This window comes from Styela clava, chromosome 8 (genome assembly GCF_964204865.1).
Source record: "Styela clava chromosome 8, kaStyClav1.hap1.2, whole genome shotgun sequence".
Classification (NCBI taxonomy): domain Eukaryota; kingdom Metazoa; phylum Chordata; class Ascidiacea; order Stolidobranchia; family Styelidae; genus Styela; species Styela clava.
The window spans coordinates 22,828,166-22,841,184 of NC_135257.1; the positions used below are offsets into that span (position 1 = coordinate 22,828,166).

At 37.1% G+C, this 13,019-nt stretch overlaps 1 protein-coding gene across 1 annotated transcript in view; it reads left to right on the forward strand.

Moving 5' to 3' along the window:
- Positions 1–6,609: 6,609 nt before the first annotated feature.
- LOC120345685 (uncharacterized) overlaps positions 6,610–13,019 on the forward strand; it is a 63,646-nt gene continuing 57,236 nt past the window's right edge. Inside the window, exon 1 of the mRNA XM_039415224.2 lies at positions 6,610–8,072. Coding sequence (XP_039271158.2) covers positions 6,723–8,072 — 1,350 coding nt within the window. The 5' untranslated portion in view covers positions 6,610–6,722. The remainder of the gene's footprint in view (positions 8,073–13,019) is intronic.

Here is a 13,019-nt window from a genome sequence, read left to right on the forward strand (position 1 = left end):
AGTTTGTTTATTTCTGATTTCACAATATTTGAAGACACATAATCATATATCTTCTGTTTATTTACATACATTATTGCATAATAATTTATAGTTATGTTACTAAGTAACTATTATGTCATCACAATGACTTTCAACTCATAAATGAGATTATTTGTCCCATTTGTATTTATACTTTAACTCGCTCACAGATGAGTCTTCTTTATTTCGGAGCGAGCGAATTTGACCAATTTTTATTTTTGGAAATATATTCAAGGGATTTTTGGTCGATTTAACCGCTTCAAATTTCGCGTCAGTCAGCATTTGTTATGCATCACCATAACTCTATATAGTTTCAGTAGCTTGTGAAATTTTTGCGAGTCTTTGCTACTTTTGAGTAGGTGCTTGCAACCTTGTTCCTGTTCCTGAACCTGTTTTTTACCAATTCTTCTAAGAATAATTGTGAGACGCTGGCGCTGACCTACGATTAACAATATATTTTCAAACATCTCTGGCTGCTTAACCAGAACGTTGTTAAGAGTCGAGGTGTGAAGTAAATACTTAAGTGAAAAACGGCGAACCGGTCCAACGTCGGAGCTGACGATTGAACTAATTGTATTTTTATATACCAATGACTTCTCGTCCAGAATCTTGTTCAGGGCGTAATAAAGATGAAATTATTATTTAGACCCGGACGATGGCGCTCGCGAGGGAACATTTTTACTGTGCGTCACCTTTCTTCGGTTCAACTTTTAATAGGAGAGAGTGTTTATGACGTCAAAATCATAACATCCCGTTATTGGATAATTCCTTTTTTCTTTCAAATTGTTCTCTCAAATTTTCTCTCGAATCGAGATCAGTTGTTCGAAGTTTTCGTTGAGTGCGGAGCTTTTTTATTTGCAGTTATGGTTTAAAAGCGTATGTAGCTTAATTTAGGTTTCAGTTGGGTGTACTCGCACCCAGCGTACGGTGAACCCCGTGTCGATTGTAAACTCAATACGTTATGCTTCAAATATGGGTAATTTATAATGAAATAAGCTGATTTAGTGGGCCGTTCAAAAAGGCATAAGCACTGTATTTGATTAGTCAGATATGGTTAGGTGATATATTATACCATTTACGAATAAGACATAAAGCAAATGGTTAGACTAAGCATAATACTCGATATGCTTATGGTTACTGGACTAAAAGATACAACTCATAAAAGACGAACTCATTCAGCGCGGTGATATTTACTGGCAATAAAGCCTTCACAGAAATGGTAAATGTCAGTCTATACAGCAAGAGAGAATTGGCAATTACGCTTCACGTTATACGCGTTGTGGAAATTTCCTTTCGACGAACTGAGAAACCGTGTTAGCCCAGCTTTAGGTTTAACTTAGCGCACATTATGAGTTAATTGGTTTGCGACAAAAATCTCAGATTCAAATCCCATAACCGTCTCTTCAAAAGCTTTATATACTTAATGTGTGTGAAAATATTTTTTCTTCTTAAAGAATCGTAACTTACCTATCGAGTACAGCTTATTCGAAGCCTTATTGGTGCGAAAGTTGTGAAAATATCATTATAAAACCGTTGAGGAATGGATTAGGATACAGCGTCGTTGTATTTTCAACCGTAACGCTCTTGGGTTTGAATAATACGGGCTGAAACAGATTTAGAAGGATTCTTTGGTACGGCTTCGCTTTTTTATTTATTTGGTGGAGAAAAAGACAATAAGACGACTTGATCTTAAAGCGAACCATGGCGGTTACCAGTACAAGTCGGCAATGGCCATACTTAGCCAGTTACATATGCACGGGTATGGATATTAAGAAGTCAGTTATTCGTTTCATATACGTACATATTACGCTTGCAAGACGAGGTTCAGTACTGTTATTGCTCGCCATTAATTTTATGATTATCTTGGGATAAGTTATGTATTCGCCCCGTCTACTAAGACAGACAGAATCAAAGAAATGATCAGAAAAGTAGCGTCGGTGCAATAACATCGAAGTATCGGAGATATATGTTGTAACGCTATTATTACCTATATCCAGCGATTGATATAGAGCTATTACTGAATCAGTCTATTTATATCGAATGATAAGCGAGCTATGTCAATGCACGTTTAAGCGGAAATTGAAACAGTTCGGTTTCGGAGTTGAGTGGGCCTTAGTATTATAAGGGTTTCAGACTGATGATGTGCGATGAATTTGATTTAAACAACTAATTGCTTAGTCATCAGAGCAGTGGTTTTCAACTTTCAATCCGACCGTCTTTTCAAAGACTTTTATCACATATGGTTACTTGCTTTCATTTCATAAAAATCTAGTTTTGTTTTCAAAGCGTTTCATTAGTTATTTTATTCGCCACGTTTAATAACAAATAAACGAAAGTAAAACAATAAACGCATTACAGCCAAAGAAATAAACCAATCACAGTCAATTTACTTTGAATTAATGTAGTGAAAGATAACGAATAGAGATCTTTGCTTAAACTCCAAGAGAACCTATCCGGATACTAGTTCAAGAAACCCTCGCTTGGATCGTCGAACTTGACTATTTTGGCATCGCGGGTCAAAGAACTCGTGTTTAAATCTCATAACCACATTCTCATCCATATTTCAAAAAGTTAGAACCCATAACCTGCTAGGCAAACAACTTAAACCCGCTGCACTAACCATTACAAACATCGTTTCTTAGCAGTTTCGCACGTCGTTAGCGCTTTATGGTTGTTGGGTGTTAATGTATATTTCAAGATCGGTTTCTAATGAGCTTTTCGTTGGTGAGTTGTAAAGTGAATCGTATCCTTCTTACTATAAATTTACTGTTCTGTATTTTCGTTAAATTTGACCTGTATTTTGTGGTGTCTATCTTCCAAGTAAGGTTTGATGATGAAGGCTTGCCCTGAGTTTCACAATGGTGCAAGGGTGGCCCAATTTGCCGTCCAAAGAGAACTGTACAACCGCCGGTTGGAGCACATATATGGAAGCACGTGAAAATCTCTGAGAATAGTTACCGATTTTCACGGAAATAACACGAGCTACCACTCAAACCACGAAAAATAGATCTCTGAGTAAAGTTACAAGGCTACGTACTGAATACTAAATGGTATTATGGTTGCGCGTTTGTAAATACCTTGCGAGACTCATACATGTTCATTGCATTAATTTCCTGTTCTTTTAAGCTTATGTATTCAAACATAACGTTACTTTATCAATGTATTGATAACTAATTGATTGAATTAACATCCGTTGCTGTTATAGTTTTGAAAGTTGTGATGCCCGCTTCCGAGCAAGCCAAGCACTGCGGCTAAGCGTTTGCCACGGTTTTATTGATATTTGAATCGAACTTTCAAACTCTCAAAAGTCGTTAATCCTTTGAAGTTGGCCAACTTTTGGTAATTTCCTCCGCTTAAGTTACGAATCTACTTCGCCGATTTAACCGTTCACTACGAAAAAGGCTCTAGAAAAGCACTTATTGATGCAAACTGAGCTAGTTATATGTCAAGGAATCAAAATTTTTCGGCCTGGCCTCCTCGCTATTAAAAGCTCGCCTAGGGGAAGATAAAAATCGGACTTCGGCTCCGGAATTGGAAATACGACTCTGACTACAACTTCATTATCGGAATGAAACGATCAACTGAGATCCAGAAAGTCTCATTCAGGTATTGATTAAATACAAATTCGCGATTCTGCCTCCTCGACAGATAACGCACATTTAGCCGGGCTTCGTTGCACTTTCGTTCGGCGCGAATACGTCATTTCACTGAAGTCCAAGTGTTCTGTCGGACCAAATCAAAGGTTCACTGCTACGATATCGGGGTAAGGCAAAATTGTTGTGACAATATTCGTATCCGAATAGTGATGTATTCTGATATTCTATCGCGTAATTATTCTCGAATATCTTGATGTATTTATTCTATAGTTATATCTTGATTATCAAGCTTTTTAACATGGGAAGCAAACAATATGGAATTGTCAGAGTTTCGCATGTCTATAGTGTCACAGAGTCGGATGGGTCCATTTATCACTTTCAAATCGTATATTCAACCTCATTCAAAGTTTTTACAACTTTCCTAAACTGACAAACTTCATCAGGGCAATAAATAGAAAATAAAATTCACAATATCTATACAGCTGGAGTGGTTACTTTCGAATTAGGTTTATTCATAGTACATACAGAATTTTTTTTTTCACATTTTAAAAATTGAGGGTCCGACCTGTCTACGCCTCTGGAAGAAGGAACTTTCACTTTGGGCTAGAACATACAGAACTGGTGAGGGCGAACATTACAGTCTTGCCAATGTTTCGAATGTCTATGCAGAGAACTTCATCAGTCGATGAGCAGGGAATAAAAGGTTTATACAAGTAATTATAATAGTCGGGGTTACGCGGGACCATACATTTGAACCCATGCGTACATCCGCGGGTTCAATCTATATGCGGGTGCTAAAACCCATGGGTTAGGGTTAGTATGGGTTCTAATATCCGCGAAACAAAAAAATTTCCATAGGTGCAATTGTCGTAGTTTCAAATGTACGGGTACCGAAATCTATCAATAACGGGCCAGGTAAGGACTGTGATTTGTTTATTTCTATCCAACGTCATGGGAAAGTTTGGAAATTCAAAATGATGATCAAAGTATATCATTTCCTTCGTAAGAGTTGTGTATGTATTACTATGAATATGTCTCGTATTAACCCCATTGAGAGCATGCATGCAGAGCCACCAGTTGTATATACGTTATCATGTTTATTTCGGGGGAGAGGAAAGTCGATGCAATGGATAATTCATATGTGAACCATGGCCTCTCGTTAGTTTACCAGTCCATGTCGGGTATGGGATTAGTTAGCCTGCCATTTGTTTCAAATGCTTGGACTTTTTGTATGGAATTTCATATATATTGTGCCCTTTTCATTTAAATTCATCGCCTTCGTGAAAATGTCTGCATAGACTTTTGAAACGCTGAAAATACTGCTAACTGTGCATTATTTGTTATGATATTTTTTCGGTCATATTGCTCTACGTTTTCAATTCACTGTTGCCTAGCAGGTTATTTACCGCAACCGTCATATCGTGTGTCTGACTCACTTGCGGTTTCGCTTTAAAGTACTGCTTTCCGTTTAAAGGTTGTATAGTCATTATGAATTTTATTTCTATAGAGAAATGATCCATCGAAATTTTCGTTTTGATAACGTTTATTTTGAAGTGGACAATTTTATTATTTAAGAGAATCAATTTTACATCCTACGCCCGGGGTAGAAAACTTTTCTGTCGGAGATTTAGTTGATAGTTTTTGATTGGCGAGTCGCTCCAATTTCACTAACTATTGGGGTGCTTATCTCACTTTCATATCCCAGGGAGAGTGGTAGTGGAGAGTGGTCGCGGGGCCCAGGTCTAGAGCGTTGCGTCGAGGTATAAACAAGTATAATATATCATCACAGTGTTCGATTAGTTTATCTTCGTGTTCTCATTTATATTCTATGTCACAAGGTGAGAATGCCCATTTCGTATTTTTATATTTCATAACCTGTGGAGCTCAAAATAAATATTCTTTCTATCGGGATAAATTCATGGACAAAATACCGATCTAAATGTTCAATTTTCACATATTTGTCATCCATCTTTTTATCACTCGAATTACGTTTTGGGAATTTCCGAGTTCAAAATAGAAATCACCGAATTCGTGTGAAACTATACTTTCGACAATTTACTGCAAATTATTGAAAGGCATCTATCTCGCAAGGATGATATATATGAATCTTAACGTTCAGTTGTTGGTCGTAATTCTTCCATCAATACTCTTTCCACTTTTAGTTGAAGACTCGGGATCTTGCCTTGAGCAAACTTGCAACTCTTCTATCAGTACTCTTTCCACTTTTAGTTTAGGATTCTGGACCTTGCTTTGAGCATTTGGGGAAACTTGCATATAACAATTAGCAATATATATTCTATATATTCTGATGAAAGATTTCTTCCTGAATAGTATATGATGCATATATCAGGCTTGGTCCGGAGTGAACGTATGAATCGTAATATAAAAAACTTTATAAGATGTTAAAATGATAGCTGTAAAAGGAATTCTATGCGTTGAAAGATTTCCCTTCTTTATAATCAGCGCTTTTACTTGCGTTCGCGTCTGTTCATGTTATTTACTGTTTAAACACAGTCATCTGGTCAGCGATTTCCGCTTGTTATTATTATAAGCATACGTTTGTTTATGTTTCCGAACGTAGCATATTAATATGGCGCGCATTGAAAGAAGATTGTGACATCACGAGGAAAAAAAATTAGGCTTCAGTGACGTCATAATTTACTAGAGATCGCTGAAGACAACAAATCGCGTTGTCTTCCATCATGATCAAAGATAAAAATACATCGATGTGGGGTATTCATATTTTGCCGAAGGAAAAGCACTAATTTTCGGCAGAATAGATTGAAAGCTTCGCTCAAGAACAGCGTAAAAGTAGAAGTTTCGGTTCGAAACTTTGACATACGAGATGAGTCTTTTTTACTTCTGAGTGAGGACGAGTGACCGTCTTTGAGCAAATTTTCTTGATTTCTATTATTCGAATCCTTAACCAACTTTTCTTTACATTTTTATATAAATTTCAAAATATTTTACTAAAGTTGACTTTATATTTTTACAGCAACATATATAGACTTTTAACTTGCATATATTCTGTAAAAATAACGTGCCAAATTTGGGCAAAAACTGCGGAAATATTATCTGTGCGATGTGCTAAATCATTTGTAAAAGAATATGCAGAATAATTCATACGATTTATACACGGGAAACCACTTTGCAAACAAGACCATGTCAAAATCGCCATTCTCACCCGAATCCCAGGGATATCATAGCGATTCAGACATTTCTATCGAAGACATGGGTCACAGTAGTGCTAAACTACAGACAATAAAAACGGAGGATTTGCATGTAAATTCTCCGTCTCCGACGAGAGATTGCATAGACTGCATGGACGAGGAACTACAAATTCCTCCTCCTGCGATACAGGATTGCCCCAACCCACAACAATCTGTGGTTGCTAACCCCTCCCCAAAAAGGTCGAAGGTCAAACCCAGTCCTACCAATATATTGGACGAACTGGAAAATTTGGGGCCCTCGAGTATTGTCCTCCCTCCCCCCTCAACAAGCAGTCAGAAAAAAGAAGCAGCGCGACCTGGACACATCAAACGTCCACTGAACGCCTTTATGGTGTGGTCGCAAATCGAAAGACATAAAATCACCTCCAAGGCGCCGAAAATGCATAATGCTGAGATCAGCAGAAATTTGGGGAAAAGATGGCGCGAGCTAGAGGAGTCGAAAAAGCGCCCGTTTATTATTGAAGCAGAAAGGTTGCGGCTCCAGCACATGCGAGACCATCCTGACTACAAATACAAACCAAAGAAGCGAACGAAAAGTATGTCAAAGAAGGAAAACGAAGAAGTAGAAAACAATAGCAAAGTCGCAAGGATGCACTGTGACGATAACAAAGAAAGCACCATAGTTGTTGTGACGCAACACGATACTGATGCAAATAAAACTGTGACATCACAAAACATTGCAAACCAGCAGACGACAAGTGTCATCAACAAGAAGAAAAAATCTCCCGCGAAAAAGGCAAAAACGAACAAAATCGAGATTCCCGATCAAATCACCCAAAACGTACCTCCCATCTCCTCCCCGACCCTCAAAGCTCTCCTCTCGCCAACCTCAATAACCAACGGTGCATGCAACAACACTATGACGTCATCGCCCTGCGTCACAAACATAAAAAGGGAAACGACGCACTGTGACGTCACACAGTCGAACACAAGGCCAGCAATACTAACGAACTGTAACGGCTTTGCCACCATAAAAATCGAACCGAACACGGATTTCGAACAGTCGAACTGCCAAACTAGGCAGTATGTGATATCAACCACAGGAGGTTCGAAGCTTACCTGCCTGCAAAACGCCCAGCCGAACCCGAATTCGAACTGCTACATTCAGTCACAACAGACAAATATCTTTCAGTTTCAACCGATACAGCGACATGAAGACACAACGACACAGCGACAAATGCAAGAATTTGACGAGATTTTGGAAAGTTTTTGCGGAGGAAGCACTAAGGTATGAGATTTTGAATATTTTATCAATTTTTGCTGATTTGATAAAAAAAAAATGCGCAGTTTTCGAATAGTTTTGTATCGATTTGTAAAGAATGTTAGAAACTAGGCGTTTGTTCGAAATCGATCTTAGTTATATTTAAGTAATATTATGGTTGTATATGTGCTTCTTTATATTGGGTAACAATGAGACAAATAGGACCAGTTTCAATGCACAGATATGTACGAATAGCACCTTGCCGTTTGTTGTCATTCACAATATTTAGGTACACATGATTTTAGTTATTTTTGTTATCTGGTCTAGTATATGGTTGTATTCATACTTTACATTATTGATGGAGAGTGAAACAAACAGAACCAGTTGTAACGCGCTGAAATATGCAAATAGTACCTTGTTGACTCGGCCCTTGTTTTTATCATTCGCACAAATTCGGGTACTTTATGTTTTCTATCTCATTTATTTTTGTGTCATCCGATGTCTTGTTGTATTTCTATCTAATTATATTGTAGAAAATGAGCCATTTTTAAGCATATCCTTGAATAGGAAGATAGAAAAGCGTTTATATTGCAAAATATGATCAGACTAAAACAGCGAGGTGATTTGTACACCACTCGTTACATCACGTATATAAATTTTACGGAACGAACATAATTGTTTTAAACGATGTGAAAATGACGATGCGCAATAATAGAGTGTTCCCATTGCATATATTTATGTGAAATGATCGAACTGGTAGCTTTTTGTATTGGCTTTTGAGTAGCGTGTGTGGTATATCATTCATATTGTCGCTACTTTTTCTTCTGTGATTTTACGCTGGTGGATCTGTATGCATATAATGCAAGGATACTGTTCCAAAAAGTAAAGATGTGTATTCTAAGTGATTCAAGAGTCCTGTTGCACATAATCACAAATGTATTCCTGTAACCTATATTAGAGTGCCGTACAGTGAAGGTTCAAAAACCCTTACAAAAATACATTTTCGTTGGTGTCCAGCAAGACACTTAAATCAGTCATCGATCGAGATACTTTGAATTTTTCATAGCTGCTTTTTTGCTAGATTAGCACTTTACCAATGGTTTTATCTTCACTTTGTTGAGTCCATTTATTAAAACGGGAACATAGAATTCGGAACTTCCTGTTAATTATTCATCGCCATGCAAGGCCTAACGATAATCGCAAATTAATATTGCAATTTATTCATCGCCAAAGTATGGCCGTATTTAAGTATTCAAATATTGTTACTAGGTTATATAGGTTTGAAAATGTAACTTCCTACTCATTGTGTGTACATACACGCCCGTGTCAGCGAAATGATTCTAATTGTAATATTGTATATGCGTATAAAAGTTTTGCAAAATTGCAATATCCTTCTATACCAGGGGGTGTGCAACATTTTTTTGTCAGTCGGTGATTTGTAACCATATTACTTTGTGTGTCGATAATTCTATCGGCTTTTCGTTCTCAATTAGGGTCTCTAGACAAGTGTGCAATAAAAATCGAAATGCAAGTCGATGTTTTTTTTTAAATATGAGCCAATTTTGATAAATGGCAACCCGATATTTCATATATTATCAATATGTCCACTCAATACAACAACCGGATAGGCGTTACCGCAACAGCTGATTTATGCAAAGTAACAGGGAAATGACTAAGAGGAAACGCGTCAGGCATCGCGTTTCGATCATTTTAGCCAAATTAAACTAATCCGAACTAACGCAGGCTGATTACAGCGATGTTCAGACCTTTATAATAGTCAAATAAAATTCAAATTAGCTATTCGTAAAGAGAGTATCTAATTAAACGTAATTGCAATTTGATCAATTATATGTTTATCATTAATTGTACACATCTCGCCCAGCGTGTGATAAACTAGATTGGCGATGCCGAAACGAGAAGATTTGTGTCCTTTTGAAAATAGCAGAGGCTTACATATCGTTCGATATCTATGGATTCGCCTACAGAGCGTTGCTCGGATCGAAGAGGTTGAATAAGCGTCGCTTAAACATTTGTAATCTACGGCGTTCATGCATCTGAAGCAATTAACGAGTTAACTAATCCCAGACCCGACAAGGACTGATAACTAGACGAGACGCTGTGGTTCGCCATATGATTGAGTCGTTTCATCATCTTCCCTCCTCCCGGTTTAAACATGAATATCCTATCTTTATCCGAATATTCTACTAGAATTCTTTTATGCAATTAATTTCAAGTTGTGGGTGGTTATCGGAGTCAAATTATCGTCCAATCCGGGCAATAAACCGCATTTTAAGAGACTCGACGCACCTCCGCACTGGAAAAAGGCCAAACCTCACTAAATGTAACGTGACAATTAAAAAATACTTTTTGTATGACGTTGTTCGTGTTGTATAAGATCACAAAGGTGTAATTATTCAAAATCATTTGTTTTTGTTAAGAATGCTCTATATTTGTGGTAATCATTGGCATAGAATGCATAGAATCGCGGTGCGCTACTTAAATATCGTGTTATTTGTTATTGGAATTCGAATATTCTGAATAGGTCAACGTCTTCGCTCGGTGTATTTCAATAAATTTGTGTACTTTTCAAGGTGAGAAATACATACATCAATACACCATTCTAGTTTTCTAAATTATGCCAGAATTTCACCACAAAACTAATTCTCAATTCGGATATTCGGAATGGCACAAATATTCTGCATCATTATATTCGTGTTCCAATATTTTAATTCGATAATATTTTTTTAATATAAATTCACGATATAAGCAAAATTTAATTTTATGAAATAATCCCGGATTTACGGAGCTTAAAAAAAGATTTGATCGCTTGTTCGGTCAGAATTAAAGCAATTTGAGCACAATTATCCTATTTATGACGCAATAAACCGATTCTTGGAATTGTTGTTGATCAGCTGATTTCTAAGAACCAATTGTGCGCTCACAAATAAGCGCAATAAACAAGAGATTTATGGTTTTATCATATAAGATTGATCAGACATGGCCCGGATATACTGGTTATGATTAAAACAAGACTGTGAGCAAGCAATTAATGAAAATATCCCAAACGCACCTTTGGCTAAATTAATATTTTTTTTCGATTTATTTTTTTCAAAATAACGAGTTTCCAGAACGTGTAATTTTCCTCAAATTATAGCGATCAAAATTGCATCGTTTCGTCGATATCGTTTCGATGGCGTTCGCCTTATTCTGCCTCCAGGGCGTTGTTATTCAACGTTTTGCAGATGCCATTTCTCGGTTCAAAAGTTCTTAGCCATACTAAAGACCATTTTACCTGCTTCTTTCAAAAAATCTCCTTGCATATCAGTGGGAGCTCGCACAGAGTCTTGTGCAGAGCGAACCCATTCCATTTCATAGCCATTAGTCAAGCAGTCATATGGTATGTTTTTAGAACTTTTTTACTTTTATTTTCTGTTATTTATTCTCTTATGCGTTTTCAAGTTAGCTCAACACCATTTTTCACAAAAAGGTAAATGGATAGACTTCACTCAGAATGTTGTTTTGAGCAAACAACCACATAATGATAGCTGAAGATATGACATTCAACACATACACCTAATTTGATAGCTGCAGTCTTCACACAAATCCATCCCACTCTGGTCAGGCATATAGTTTGAGTTCGAGGTCTTTAACCTGGTATATATCAATAGAGTCAACGTCCTGAGCCATCGTGCCCATTAATTATCAATTATATAACATATATATTATGACCTGACTGAGAGTTTATTTATGCGATTGTATTCCGGCATTTCACGCGGCGAATGATTTGAATTCGCAACACCTATTTCAAAACGCTTAATTTATTTTATTTAATTCGTTCTATCACGTTTTTGAGCAAACGAAACGTATCGCCATCGCACTCGATACTCAGTCACGTATTATAGCGACAATATTGAGAAGTCGTTAATCAAATATATTGCTTTCATTTATAGCGTTATATGACCTATCAAGTATGTACGTTCAGATATCGCTTTGCGTACTAACATATTCTATAATAAGCTCTTGCTCCAACTAAACCATTGCACAGGCAGCTGTTAGTAAGTAAGGATCTAGCATGAATCACGTCCTCGACCCTTATTTCTATAATATACGGGTAGGGACGAAAATTTGGACTCTGTATGTGATGTCATACATGACCTTTAAAGTGTTGAATTTTCCCTTAGGATTCGCATATTATGCGGAAACGCTTTGAATTATTTTTGTTCATGCAGACGCTTCGCATAAATACAGTGATGTGAGGATATTTTATACGAAGCTTTATACGATTTATTTTCGAATGAGATTATGTGCGAACATCCGCTTATATGCAAGAGACCACTATCGTTTCGTAGGATCGGAATCATTCCATAAGGCGTTTCATGGCTTCTCTGTGAGTAAGGATTTACGCAGGCAAACACCGATCGGATGTTAACGATTGAGTTTCTGTGGGACTAGCTATGCCTATGCCCTATGCTTATGCGCTAGAATTACATCGGATGTTGTTGTGATTCGATTTAGAAAAATTTGAATCTTAATGTTCCAACACAACCAACCCAATTCTTACACCCCGAAGGAGATGATGCACACTGGCTTATAAACCTAACCCAAGCCAAGATAGTCAGTTAGCTCCAGCGCGTTTTCATATACGCCATGGCGTATTTTATCAATATTACGATTACATAGTGAAACTGTGAACTCAATAGTTTGTTATTGACTCATTCAAATATCGTGCAACGTTTGGCAAACTTTGGAATCAGAGATCAAGGTAAATAATATTGGCTTCATTCGTATTTATAGGCTCCTAAAATACTTTATGTCGACATAATGCCCAAACCAATGTTTTGATTTTGCGTTTCTCTTTTTTCTCTCGTTTTCATTCTCTCGTATTGTCAGCTGATCACCGCAAACCAGCTGCGATCGGGAAAACACCCCACTCTTTCTCTTTTTCTCTCTCTTCTATTACAGCTCGCACTTAGT